We start from the raw sequence: 12,945 nt of genomic DNA, 5'->3' as shown, positions 1-12,945 counted from the left end.
TGTTTGTCACTCTGCTGACCATATAAATAAAAGGTCTGAGAAGTATTTCAACTTAAATATTCTGACCTATTGTGACATAACAGCACAGCAGTTAACACTTCTATCTCCCAGCTCTACAAGTCTGTATTTAAATTGTGGTCTGCTCACTCTCTGTATTTAGTCTGCATGCTCTTTTCAGATATCTGCTTGGGGCTTTCTCGGTGTGCTCCCCCCCCCCCACCCCCAAAACCAGCTACATCTCAAAAGACATGTGAGATAATTTGATTGATAAATACAGGTGCATATGTGTGTGCCCTGCAATTGAGCTGCACCCCACCCAGGCTACATTTGTGCCTTGTTCTGCACCTTAAAACCCTCAACTGGATAGAGTGGGTCTAAAAATTGTTTGGATGGATCTGTTTGACATTAATACACAGATGAATCAAGCTGGAAGTGACAAGGTTGTAAAGGAGTTAGTTCTGGTATAAAATGGTTCAAGAGACCCAGGTTTAATTCCCAGACTAGGTACTTACTGTGTGTAGTTTGCACATTGTCATTGATCCTGTATGATTTTTCTCCAGGTGCTCCACTTTCCTGTTGCTTCTCAAAGTTATGTGTGTTGAGCTAATTGGCTTGATATATTTATGTAAGAATATGGATGAATTTGCCTAAAGTTAGGTGCAAGCCTTAATGGCTCACCCAGGCCTCATTTTGTAAATGCTTGTGCATACACCTTATGATTATTACTGAACTACCACTTGGATATATAAAGTAACTTTGCGTTATTGTGTCATGTGCGAATTAGCTGATGTGGTTAGCCTTAAATATTCAAGGCACTCATTTGGAGGCCACAGCTCTGGAGTTACTCGTCACTTTTGTGTGTCCTTCTGTAGATAAACCTATATAGGATCATTAAGTTTGCTTTTACATCTACAGTTTTATTTCTTTTTGAATTTTACATTGTTGGTGAAACCTTTTAATATACTCAACAGCCAATATGAGATTTTGCTGTAGGCTGTGTTCATAAATAGTTGTGAGCAACTATAAAATGTTAATTGTTGCTGAATATACTGTACTTGGGGTGTTTTGTTTTTCTAAAACAAGAAGGACAAAATCTAATAAAACCCTCCCTACAAATTTCAACAATTATAAATGTCCTTCTTTTACTGAAAGAATAATTGAATTAAACAAGGCAAGAACAATAAAGGCTAAACAAAAATAACTAAGAACAGAGCTAATAAAATGAAAAAAGAAAAACAAAAAAGCAACAATAATGAATTCAAAACTAAAACAAGGTTGCAAACTAATTAACCATACACAAAAATGATAAATTAACAAGCATAAAATCCATATACAGTAATCAAAATACTGAAGAAGACACATAAATCAAAAATAACATAGCGCAATTACTTTAATTAATCAAGATACTGAGTTATTTGGGAGCCGAGACCTTCAGCTCAGTGAAGTGTTCAAAAATCTCACACAAGACCAATACAAATTACATATCCATGGAACTCTAATCAAATGATAACAAGCACTTTACAAAAGACAGCAAACCAATGCCACAACAATAAGCTGCAGTCGCTCCGACTCTTATTTTCTGCTCTGGTGACTGCAGCTTGATTGACCTCAGCACCTAAGAGCCATGAACCAATAGAATGCCAATACAAGGAATAATGGACAGTGGAATAACAAAAAAAGCAAAGAAGGTAAAGCCAGAGGTGAAGTAAAAGCAAGATTATATGGGGGAGATGGCAACATAAACTAATCCATGATGCTTTATTGCTTATATCCAGTACTAGATATGTTTTGACTGATGCAGTTAGTTCATGGAAAGTTGTGCAACAACAACAGCACAAACCTTTTAAAATGTAAAATCTCTATGATCTTGCAGAATTAATCACTGATATGCATTGGTTTTATAGAGCAGGGGTTTGCATTGTTAGTCCTGGAGGGTCACAGTCGTTGCATATTTTTGTTGAACCCGATTGCTTAATTTGAAATCAATCCATGCCAATTTATTATATGGTTTGTTAGTGTTTTCAATCTGCCACGTTAGATCATTCTTATATCGTAGATTTTTTTTCCAAGGATATCAGCCAAATGATTTGTAGCCTTAAGTCTATTAGTAACTCTGTCGTTTACTTTAGAACTAGGGGGCTCCGCTCCCTGCTCGCTTCGTTCACCCACCCACGGGTTTGGTTAGCCAGATATGCAATTTAAAGAGATTGTTATTTTCATGGGAATTGTTACTTATGCATTATTTTCACTTTTACTTTAAAACTTTAGTAAAAACATTATTTGGAATTAACTTTTCTTCAAGATAGCATTGAATTTTGATTCCTTGTTTGGACTTCCATCATGACAACACAAAGTATAACTGCCTGTGAGTGAATATCATTTCTTTCTCTCTAATACATAAAACGACTTTTTTGAATGTTTGTCCATGCTCTTTCTTCTTCGGGTATTTGTTGACGTGTCACCTAGAGCACATAAAATTATCGTCCTGATAAAATTTATAAGAGCTGAGAGCTCAGAAAGTATGTCTGCCAAAAGCATTCACACGACTGAGGTTAATTGACCGTGGTCTTGTTTGAAAATAGTTGCAAGTATGGCATGACTTGAAAGAATCTCATGTTAAAAGACTCTGTCTCACAGGAGTTCATACCGCGCCAACGTTTTTGGAATCTTTTAATTCTCACTGGCAACACAAATTAGATGATCTACAAGTCTTTGACTTAAAGTTTAAATACAAAATATATATTCGATCTCTTTTCACTGTTCCATTATTTCGTCGAGTAATCATTTACGTTTGTTTGCGCTAATGCAATCTTTACTATACTTTTTTTGAGACTTTAGAATTTTCGTACTTCCATTATCTCTAACCTGCTCTGCATGTGTACCACTCCAACATTTTTGAATTCTTTACAACGTTCTACTTTGTCATCTACTCTTTGTCCTTTATTTCCGGCCCCAGGCATGGACTCATCTCGTGGGACATATAAGTGTCTCTCTGAGAAAATCACGTCTTGTCTCCTTCCAAGATTTTCTTTATAATAGAGATAAATTGTAAATAAATGTGCGGCACAGTGGTGACACTGCTGCCACATAGTAAAGAGGCTGGAGTTCACCTACTGGGTGTTGCCTGTGCAGAGTCTGCATATTCTCCCTGTAACTACATGGGTTTCTGCTGGGTGTTCTGGTTTCATCCCAAAGGTGAAACACATGTAGAGTTAGATGGATTGGCATTGTTAATCTGGCTCTAATGTGTGTTCACTCTGTGATGGATTGGCGTCTTATCCAGGTGTTGTTTCTGCCTTGTGTTCTATGATTGTTCGGATAAGGTCCACCTTGCCCAGGATAAGTGGGTTATGAAGACAGATGGATGGATGTATATTTTACTAAATCAGATTGATCATGATGAATACAGACAGGTGCAAACAGAAACAAGAAACAAGTTATTTGCATCTTATTGCTAATAAGGAGCAATTAAACAGTGAAAGCAGCTTTATAAGATTAAAATAAGCAATTAAGGGTGGGGAATTTTAATAAACAAGACAACTAAACTGAAGCATAAAAATGTTGGTGGAGCAATAAGTGCTTCAGTACCAATAGTTGTCTCTTCATTAAGAATTTGGGTTGGAACAGAAAACTGTGTGTTAGGAAACACTATGGGCACTCCTTTATACTAACAGCAATACACCTGCATAATCCCTCACTGTGACTGTGACAGGCAAGACAGAAGTTTTCTTTCTTTTTAATATTCTTTTTTTGTTCAGGCCAAAGTGTGTGAGTGTACAGTATATTTATTTACTTACTTACTTATTTATTGATTTATTTAAAGAGCTTCTGTAAAAAGGCAAATATCCCCGTTTAGATAGATAGATAGAGATATTACTGTCTGTCTGTCTGTCTACCTACATACCTACCTACCGTAGTTAGCTGTACCTGACTTGTAAAGCTTCGCTTGATGATAATTGTTAGTGAAATACACTTCCAAACACCACCTAGAATATCTGAATCTATATTTTTGTTGTTTTTCTATTTAGTTGTGTTGATGTACAGTAGCATGTAATGATTAATTTTATAATTTGTACCATACTGTAAACTTGTGATGGTGTGAGCGATTAACGGCATTATACAAACTATAGGTTGTCTAGGACTGATTTTCTTTCTTTCTTTTTTTGTTTTGCAGCTTAGGCTCCTGTATGAATGCAACCCTATTGCGTTTCTTGTGGAGCAGGCTGGAGGAATGGCAACAACAGGGACACAGTGTGTGCTGGATGTGAAACCTGAGTCGATCCACCAGAGAGTTCCACTAGTATTGGGCTCCAAAGATGATGTGGAGGAATATCTCAGCTTTGTACAAAAGCACCAGAAAAGCGGCTGATGTGGCTGGCAATCCTCTGTCACTGTAGAGGGTCAATAGAGACTGCTACCCTATTAAGCAGTTCTCCCCTATTCTTTGATAATAATATCCTTCAGAAAGTGTTTGTGCTGAATACATTGTCTGAGGAATTCTTAATAAACTCTATTTTTTGTTATAAGCCATAATGCTATTTAGTTTGTTGTTCATATAAAATGTCAAATAGAAACCTGAACTTCTTGAAAGTTACTGAAGGTATGCCGATTAGTCTTTGTAATCTTTAGGCCTTCTTCAATATGTGATCTGCAGTGGAGCACTATGGTGGAATAAGCTTATACAAGAAATTATCAAGTGGAACACATGTCAGAATTATCAGACATTGTCAGGGGTGTGCAGCATCATCATGTGGGACAGTTAAGTTACAGAGCAGCATCATTTGCACCTAATTTAAAAAATACAGTGAATTATTCTCCTAACCACACACTGTGAAGACAAACATGTTAGTAAATATTATACATTCTTCTTAAGGTTCTGCTCACTGCAGTACTCAACAGATGTGACCCAGAATATGGTGAGTGAAGAGTGGACACATACCTCAGAAGTGACACGTTGAAAAATTCCACACAAAAGTTATGAAATATTATAAACAGAGACCACCCAAAAAGAGGGCAGCAACCCTGATTTTTACTGTATGTTTAGGCTACAATAATCAGTCAGGTTTTTTTTTCTTCCTAAAAATGATGACTCCATCATAAATAGGGATAATATGACAAGACACCTGCCAGAATACAAATGGCCTGCAATGCAGACATTTCTGCAAACAACATATTAGTACTCATAAACAACAACATTCAAAACTAATCAAATGTTGCATAAACAAAACAGGTCACTCAAAGTCCTGACACTTTCCATCCAGAATTATTTTTCTGCCATGCCTGCACTCAAGATAAGATAGATTCTGTCCTCCCTGTGATCTTAATTTTATCAAGCGGTTTTAAAAACTGATGGATGGATAAGCAGGTGGGGCCATCTTTGAAGGATCACATTCTGAACATCCAATCAAACAACACTCACACAAAAGTCTGGGACAGCTGGCCCCCTGGCTCCTCCTGCCTTGCCCCCAATGATGTAAGACTAGGCTCCTACTGCTCAGGTCTGAGAATATTATGCTATGTAATGTTGTATGACGGTTCCTTAAACCATTGTGTAACAACCAAGTACAAACTGAAAAGTTCAGCATCAAACCCTCTTAGACTAACTATGACATGTCAAATCTCCTGTGTAGTTCTGTTAGGTCTGCGACTTTCGCTTCATTTAGTTTCTTCCTCTGTTTCCCAAATGTGCTACATAACAAAGAAAGGCGCTATACAAAAAGGAGGTTAGGTGCTTGCCAGACTGATTAAAAACTTGTTTCCTACTCCCAATCATTTTCTTATATGTGTTAACCAAATATACACAAATCAGGGGTGATCTATATGTATTGTTGCACAGGCAATCACCCACTGCAGGATTTGAAAACACAGTTCTGAAATGTTTTATTTCTTTATTTCTATATAAATTGAGTTTTCTTGTGAGGCCAATAAATAAAACCCACTGGTGCACACACATACACACATTTTCAGATAAGCATCCTCCTGAGTTTGACTTTATTTGTTGTGTAGGAAATCCTACACACAAACATGTAGCTTGTAAACACACAACAGGCAGTTTATTCATAAAGGACATTCTCTCCTCAGACCAAAACTGGTTAAGACCAGTTCACACAAGAATGTGCCCATCTCCGGTGAAACTTTAAATAGGGGGTGGAGGATGGGCAGAGTTGTTAAGTAACCTGCAGCTCACAAGCTTACATTTTGCAGGAGTTATTGTTGTCCACTGTAGCCATTTCTTTTAGCCCTCTAAATCTTTTTTTTACTGTGTGGAACTGTACCACCCAGCAGAAAATCACAAACTGTACACACAATCATTGTCAAAGTAGGGCCAATTGCAAAAACAAGTCATTGTTAACAGAACGTCACTTGGACACTGTACTGATCTTTATTAATGAGCACAGGATGACAGTGAAATGTCAGAAATGTCTGAAATCAATTGATATTTTCGAATGGGTGATTATCAGATTAATTACCAGAGGTTATCAGCATTGACAGAAACTACTTAACTAACGCCAGTCACTCCATTCACTTTCTGAACTCCTATTCTGCTAATGCAAGGGTGGTGACAGATGTTATGTTGGCAGCATTGGCACACCCAGGTTTAGATAAGACCCCAGTGCATCACAGGACACACTCACATAAAGACAATTTAGTGGGGAGGAAACCAGAGTACACAAAGGAAACATATGAGAGGAAACAGAGAGAAAATGCTGACTCCACAAACACAGTGGCCAAAGGGAATTTGTACGAAAAGCATTTGGAAATTTATGGCAGCACTAACAGTCACTGTGTATGAATGGCAATTAATAACGTCAACAGCAGTTTTCATCAATGGAGTGTAATACTTCTCTCATGTCTAGCACTCCAATAAAGTAACAGTAATATTCAAAATATTGATATTTTGATTTGAATTAATAGATAGATTAATATACTGCAACACATCAAGTACTCCTTATTTAAGCTTTTTAACCAAAGCACAACTTAGTGCTATCGATCTAGTGATAGATCGATAGATATATTGATAGACAGACAGATTGACAGATTAAGGCACTATATAAAGTAGAGACTGGCATTAGACAAAACAGACAAATAATGTAAGGCACTATATAACATAAATCCTGACATTAGTGAGAGAGAGAGAGACAGGCAGACAGACAGCTAGACAGATAGATGTTTATATGGTAACTGTAGTAATTTAGATTTTTGCAAAAGCCCAAAAAATAACAAACAACTACAAAAACAACCACTCGCCTAAAATCCATAAATGGATTCAAATAAAAGAAGTATAGTAACACTTGCGTTGCAAACAGCTTTTATGGTTCGCTGATTTTTGTCCCTCAACGTGTTTTGTATGGGCTTGATGGTTGGCAAGGAGGTGCAGTGCTTAGTGTCACTACCTCACAGATCCAGGGGTTTCCAGGTTCATTACTGTAGATGTGCGGTTTATATGGTGTCTGAAGTTTACAAAAGACAGACACACTCATTCTGGATGAACGCAAAGTACATGTGTATGTGGAGGTTGTAGACCTTGTGATGGAAACCTTGGCACAATCTTTGGCTCCGATTTCAAATTTGATTTAAACATAAATTTCAAAAGCAGTTCTTTTTTTCCCAGCTTAGGGCCTTCACTAAAGTTAAACCATTTCTGTCTTAATGATCAACAAAAACTTTATTTTTTACTTTTATTCTTTTGTTTTATCCTGTTTACTTTACTCTAATTCTGTAATACTACAGTTTCCTTTACACTGTTGACTGTCACTCACCCATGTTCCAACTAAAACTAATTAAAAATTCTGCTGCCAGAGTCTTACACTTTACTAAAAAAAGACATGACACTTGACCCACGTTAGCTTCTCTTCATTGGCTTCTTGTGAAATACAGGATGGATTTTAAGGTTGTACTGTTTGTGTCCAATACCTTACATGGGTCTGCTCCCACCTACCCTGCTGGTCTCCTCTTCCCCCATCTCATCCAGCAGGACTCTCAGATCCTCTAATCAGTTACTAGTGTCTGTCCAGACACACACTTCATGCTGAGGGATGAGCGCGCTTTCGCTGTAGTGGGTCATTGGCTCTGGAATGGCGCGTCACTTGAAATAAGACCAGCTCCCATGACTGATTATTTAAGGTCACAATTAAAAACTTGATTTTAGGTCGCACTGACAGTTTAGTTTAATTTTGTAGTTTAACTCTTATTTTATTCTCTAAATATACATGTATGTTTAAGGTTGGTAACTGTCAGGTGTTGCTCTTAGCTGTATATTGCTTTTAACATTTTATTCTAATGTATTATGTTTTTACTCGTTTTTTCCCCTTATCTGTTGTTACTTTTATTGTTGTAAAGCACTTTTGTCAACTTTTAATTGTTGTAGAAGTGCTGTATAAATAAATTTGACTTGACTTGGACTAGACTGCCACCCAGCAATTCTTCCTGCCATATTCTTAAAACAGCTTGAATTGTCAGAGACACCTGAGAGCACTATAACAGAAAAAGGTGAATTAATGGACATGGATAAGAGACATGGGTATTAAGTAAAACTTGGTGAAAATACAATTTGGTTTCATGCTTGGGAAGGGAACAACAGATGTGATCTTTGTTAGGCAATGCAGAAAAAGCATGATGTGAAAGGAAAAAGAGGCCACATTACGCATTTGTAGATATGCAGAAGGCATTTGAGAAGATGCCCCAGGAGGAGGTGAGTTGGGGGATTGAGAATACTTGGGGTGGATGAACAGTTAGTGTCTCCTCTGATATCAACATATGAGGAATCAAGAACTTTGACCAGGACAGCAGATGGGGACAGTGAGAGTTTTGAAGTGAACGTTGGCTACACTTGTGATGCATTCCGAGTCTACTGCTTTTAGCAATAATGATAGAGAAATGTGTGTTTACCAGTGAAATCATATTGATGGTAAAAAGGTGAAGAAGAATTTAAGAAGACACTAAAGTGTAAAGCTAATTTGAAAGTGAAGGGCTTCTAGGTAAAAACAGTAAAGATAAATGTGATGAAAGTGCAGGGGAAAGAAGGGCGGAAGAGACAGGTGCATAACCATGTGGAAATTCTGGTAAAGGTGGTGGGAGAAACTCAGTCCAATGGATGGAGGAAGTGGATGCATAATAAATGTAAAGGTGGGTGTGCAGGTGGCGAGTGTGACCTTTGTATGTAGAGAATATCTGAGGGGTGCACAATGCTGCAGTAGAAATTGTGTCCACAAAACAGTAACAGACTGTAGAGATGAGGGATCCCCAATCCTGCTGGCACAAAAGGCAATAATGCATTATGTGTAAGAATTACATCTGCCTGGCTAATAACACATTGGGTATGGGGATAACAATCATTGTGGAGCTAAAGAGGAAGACTCATGCCAAGCCTTTTACAGAAAAAGTAATTAAAGAAATTAATCTGTGCCAGCACTTCTTCAGAACAGTGTCAAAAGGTTTGTGGAAAGTCATGGTGAAGATTTTTTCACTGTGCTCGACAAAGAGTACCTCTGACCAGTCTTATTTAGCATGGAGCAGAAAATTACATCAGCCAGGAATGGTGATGAACAAAACTGGGCCACAACAGATTAGACAGTTTGGGATTCTTTTGGCTCATACAGTTCTTATCGGAGGGGGATAGGAAACATTCCTTGTGATTCTGCATAGTCTCTGAGTAGCTGAACATAAAAACCTCAAGAAGTGCTCACCACCTCCTTGCGTGTGACTGTTTGTAAATGGAGAACATCCTCAAGACATGCTTTACACTGATACTTTTCAATAAAGACTGCTACTGGTTTTAAGGCTATAACGTTTGAACTGTGTAACATGTAACACTTTTGAATGCCTGCTAAAGTGTAGATCCTGGCCTGAAGCACAGTTCCTATATGTACCGTAATTATCTGGGGTGGTGGGAAATGGGGGAATGGATTCATAACTCACATAGCGCTTAAACCTACGTCTCCTTCCCTGGCTGCCTTCTGATTCCACTACTACTGTCCATATCTCCCACAGCTTCTTCCAAGTAACTCCACACACTCTCATCTGACTTGCTACTGCCCACTCATTCACACCAGTGGTTTTGTCTCACACCACTCACTTGGGGTTAAAACCAAAACCATCTATCTCACTTCCTCAAACCTGTGAACCAAACCATGCCAGGGTCTTTCTCAAGACTTGCAGGTGGCTGTGCACTGAGGAAAATGAATTTTAGTGCCTCCAAAATGCTGGCAGGTAAGTGCTCAGAATCTGTGCCACTCCATCCAATCCGACAACCCCTGCTCTGCACAAGTTTGTCTGCTGCTTCTGGTAGTCACTCGACACAACGATTACATTACAAACAGCCGTTCATTCATTCAAATTTAATTAATCCAAGTCAGGCTAAATTGGTCCTGCATAGGTTATATATGTGTATTTGTGTGTTCCCTGGGATAAACTGACACTGCAGGATTCTTGTCTAGTAACCAATATTGTTAGAAAGTCTTTGACTTCCTGTAAACCTGACTTATATTGGACTGGGGTAAACCTTTAGAATACTGAATGAAATTTGTAAGTCAGCCTTTCTGACTCATTGTTGGTTAAGACATCATATGTTACATTTCGGTGCTATTGCATCATCTTTTAGTCAGAAGTGTACAAATACTGTAAGTCTAAAGGAAGTACAGAATTAAAGCTTAATTACACAGTCACTCCTCTAGAATGTCACTTATTTCATGATTTAAGCACTACAGAAAACATAAAGTATTTTTGGTATTAACACCATTTGGTTCATGCAGTCATGAGCATATGTGTCTGTAGTACCATCATTACACAGTTACTTTTTTAACCACATGCAAGTAAGAATGTTTCTGTAATATGTAAAAGTGACATTTCTAGTTCTGCTACTAATCCATTAACTGTTTGTTTTCACCTATTACAGGCTGGCGGAATGCTGGATAAATCAATTCGACTTTCCGTTCCAAACTAGTGAAGATTTCAATGAGATTCAGAAATCAATGAAGTTTAACGACGCACCTGAGCTCGGACGTTTCTAGGGATCATTGCAACCATGCCATGGCCAGTTAAAGATTTGTTCCTATGATCTGATCCCCTCTTAGCGATGGAGATGTTCGCGCGCGCACACGCATTTTCCACGTGTTTAAAGGCGCAAGCTTACAGAGGCGGAGTTGAGCACGTGAGCGTGAACGGCGAATAAACTGGTGCCGAGGCCGCGCAAATCATGGGGCCGTCCTTAAAGTAGGGTACGCAGGAAGTAGATGAGTGATCAGGCAGGTACGCCTTTGCGTTTAATAAAACCAGCTCGTTTTCAACACGTTAGTTTTCTAAATTCATATTGTTCATCTCGGCACTGAAACAGTTCCCAGATGAATGGAACACATGTTCCAATATTTTAAAAAAATCGACATTTAAAATGACAGGGTGACTGTTGGAATGTCTGATCTGCTCATTTTTCAGGTTACACGTCTGTTGTACACATGGCGTTTCATGTCATCTTAAAAAATACCATTTAACTTTTTTCACAATAATTATTACCTTACATTGTCAGCCATCGTTGCCATTGTTGGTGCAGGTTTCTCACACAAGACAGACATCACATTTGACAAGCTTCCCCATACACAACAGTTTGCTCTCAAATTGCACTATAAATATGAAAATGAAAAAAAAAGTGCTGCGCTTGTTTTTCTCTCTTAACCATTAACAAATAAAATGGCTAGTTACTGATTATATGCAAGTCAGATGGATGATTTCAACTTTAAACATAACTAGGGCACCAACCAACCAAAGGGGCTTCACATTTGGACATCTTCATACATGCTGTGTGAATGAGAAAGAGATTATCAGAATTTGTTAGTTTGTCATGTAGCCATTAGAAAAAAAAATGCAATCAACAGCATAAAACATAAGAAGGGGGTCCAAAACCGACAGGAAAGTCATCAGATTTGGAAACGCATTTTGTGAATTTGGAACTCATTTGCTGTGTGCAGAATAAGGTCTTAGACTCTTACATTTTGAAATATGAAATCAGTTGATGCAGGTATGAGTTCTTGAGTTCTGATATCTCATTATACAAGAAGAACAAAAATGGTCGGGTTTCAAGTGAAAAGGTGAGTGGGCAGACAGGGGCTTCTCCAGATGTTGTTTTTCCTCTTATTACCAGATCTGATCTTTCTCTGTGATATAAGAAAACAAGTGCACTCAACTACTGTGTAAAGAATGAAAGAACAATGTAAACAAAGACACAATCCTCCTGGGTTCAAAGGACTGATTTTAAAGTAATTTAATACATTGTGGCAAACACAATCATAAGCCAAAATCAAACTGGGATCGCTATGACTACATTGCAGACTATGGACCAGTATGGGGTCATGATGTACTAGCGTATCCATTTGACTGCACTCTACAGGGGAAAAACATGGGTGTTGGTGGCAGAATTGGCACTCCAGCCACCATTAAAAAAAAACCTCACACTGTTCCATTCCATCTGAACTGGTTCTGATGCGTCACCCCCTTGCATGGCTGCACTCGGGCCCTAACCTGTGATCATGAGTTAGTTTGTCATGTGGTGGGTGCGGCAATACGCTGTATCAGCGTGTGCTCCTAACCTCTTCTCTATCCTTTGTCTTCTATCCTGACCAACCAATTTAATTCCTGTAAGTTCTAATGCTTTTTTCCTACCCTATCAAGAAAAAATGGAAATCAAAAAAGAACAGTCTACTGGAGCAACAAATTGCACATGAAAACCTAGATGAAGACAGTCATTCCTGTCACTACTGTCTGATATGGTTTAGCAGTTTGGGTTTTACAAACGCACATTAGGTTTGACTTGCAGTTTATGAAATGCATGCATTATGTTTTGCACTGTCCAGTATAAAAAAGACTCACTTATTAATTGCAGCAAAGCTCTTTTTCCAGTGCCTTGAACACATGAAGGTGTATTTTATTTATTTGTGTTAGGTGGGAGTACAACAA

The 12,945-nt window shown here is 38.2% G+C and overlaps 1 protein-coding gene across 1 annotated transcript in view; it reads left to right on the top strand.

Annotated features, from left to right (window-relative positions):
• Nucleotides 1-4,603, top strand: part of LOC114654771 (fructose-1,6-bisphosphatase isozyme 2) — a 56,628-nt gene extending 52,025 nt beyond the window's left edge. Inside the window, exon 7 of the mRNA XM_028805547.2 lies at nt 4,175-4,603. Within this exon, the coding sequence (XP_028661380.1) occupies nt 4,175-4,369 (195 nt within the window). The 3' untranslated portion in view covers nt 4,370-4,603. The remainder of the gene's footprint in view (nt 1-4,174) is intronic.
• The last annotated feature ends 8,342 nt before the right edge of the window (nt 4,604-12,945 follow it).

Source organism: Erpetoichthys calabaricus, chromosome 7, assembly GCF_900747795.2.
Source record: "Erpetoichthys calabaricus chromosome 7, fErpCal1.3, whole genome shotgun sequence".
Taxonomy (NCBI): domain Eukaryota; kingdom Metazoa; phylum Chordata; class Cladistia; order Polypteriformes; family Polypteridae; genus Erpetoichthys; species Erpetoichthys calabaricus.
The sequence above is the reverse complement of the archived record's forward strand: the minus strand, read 5'-3'. Positions and strand labels throughout refer to the sequence as shown.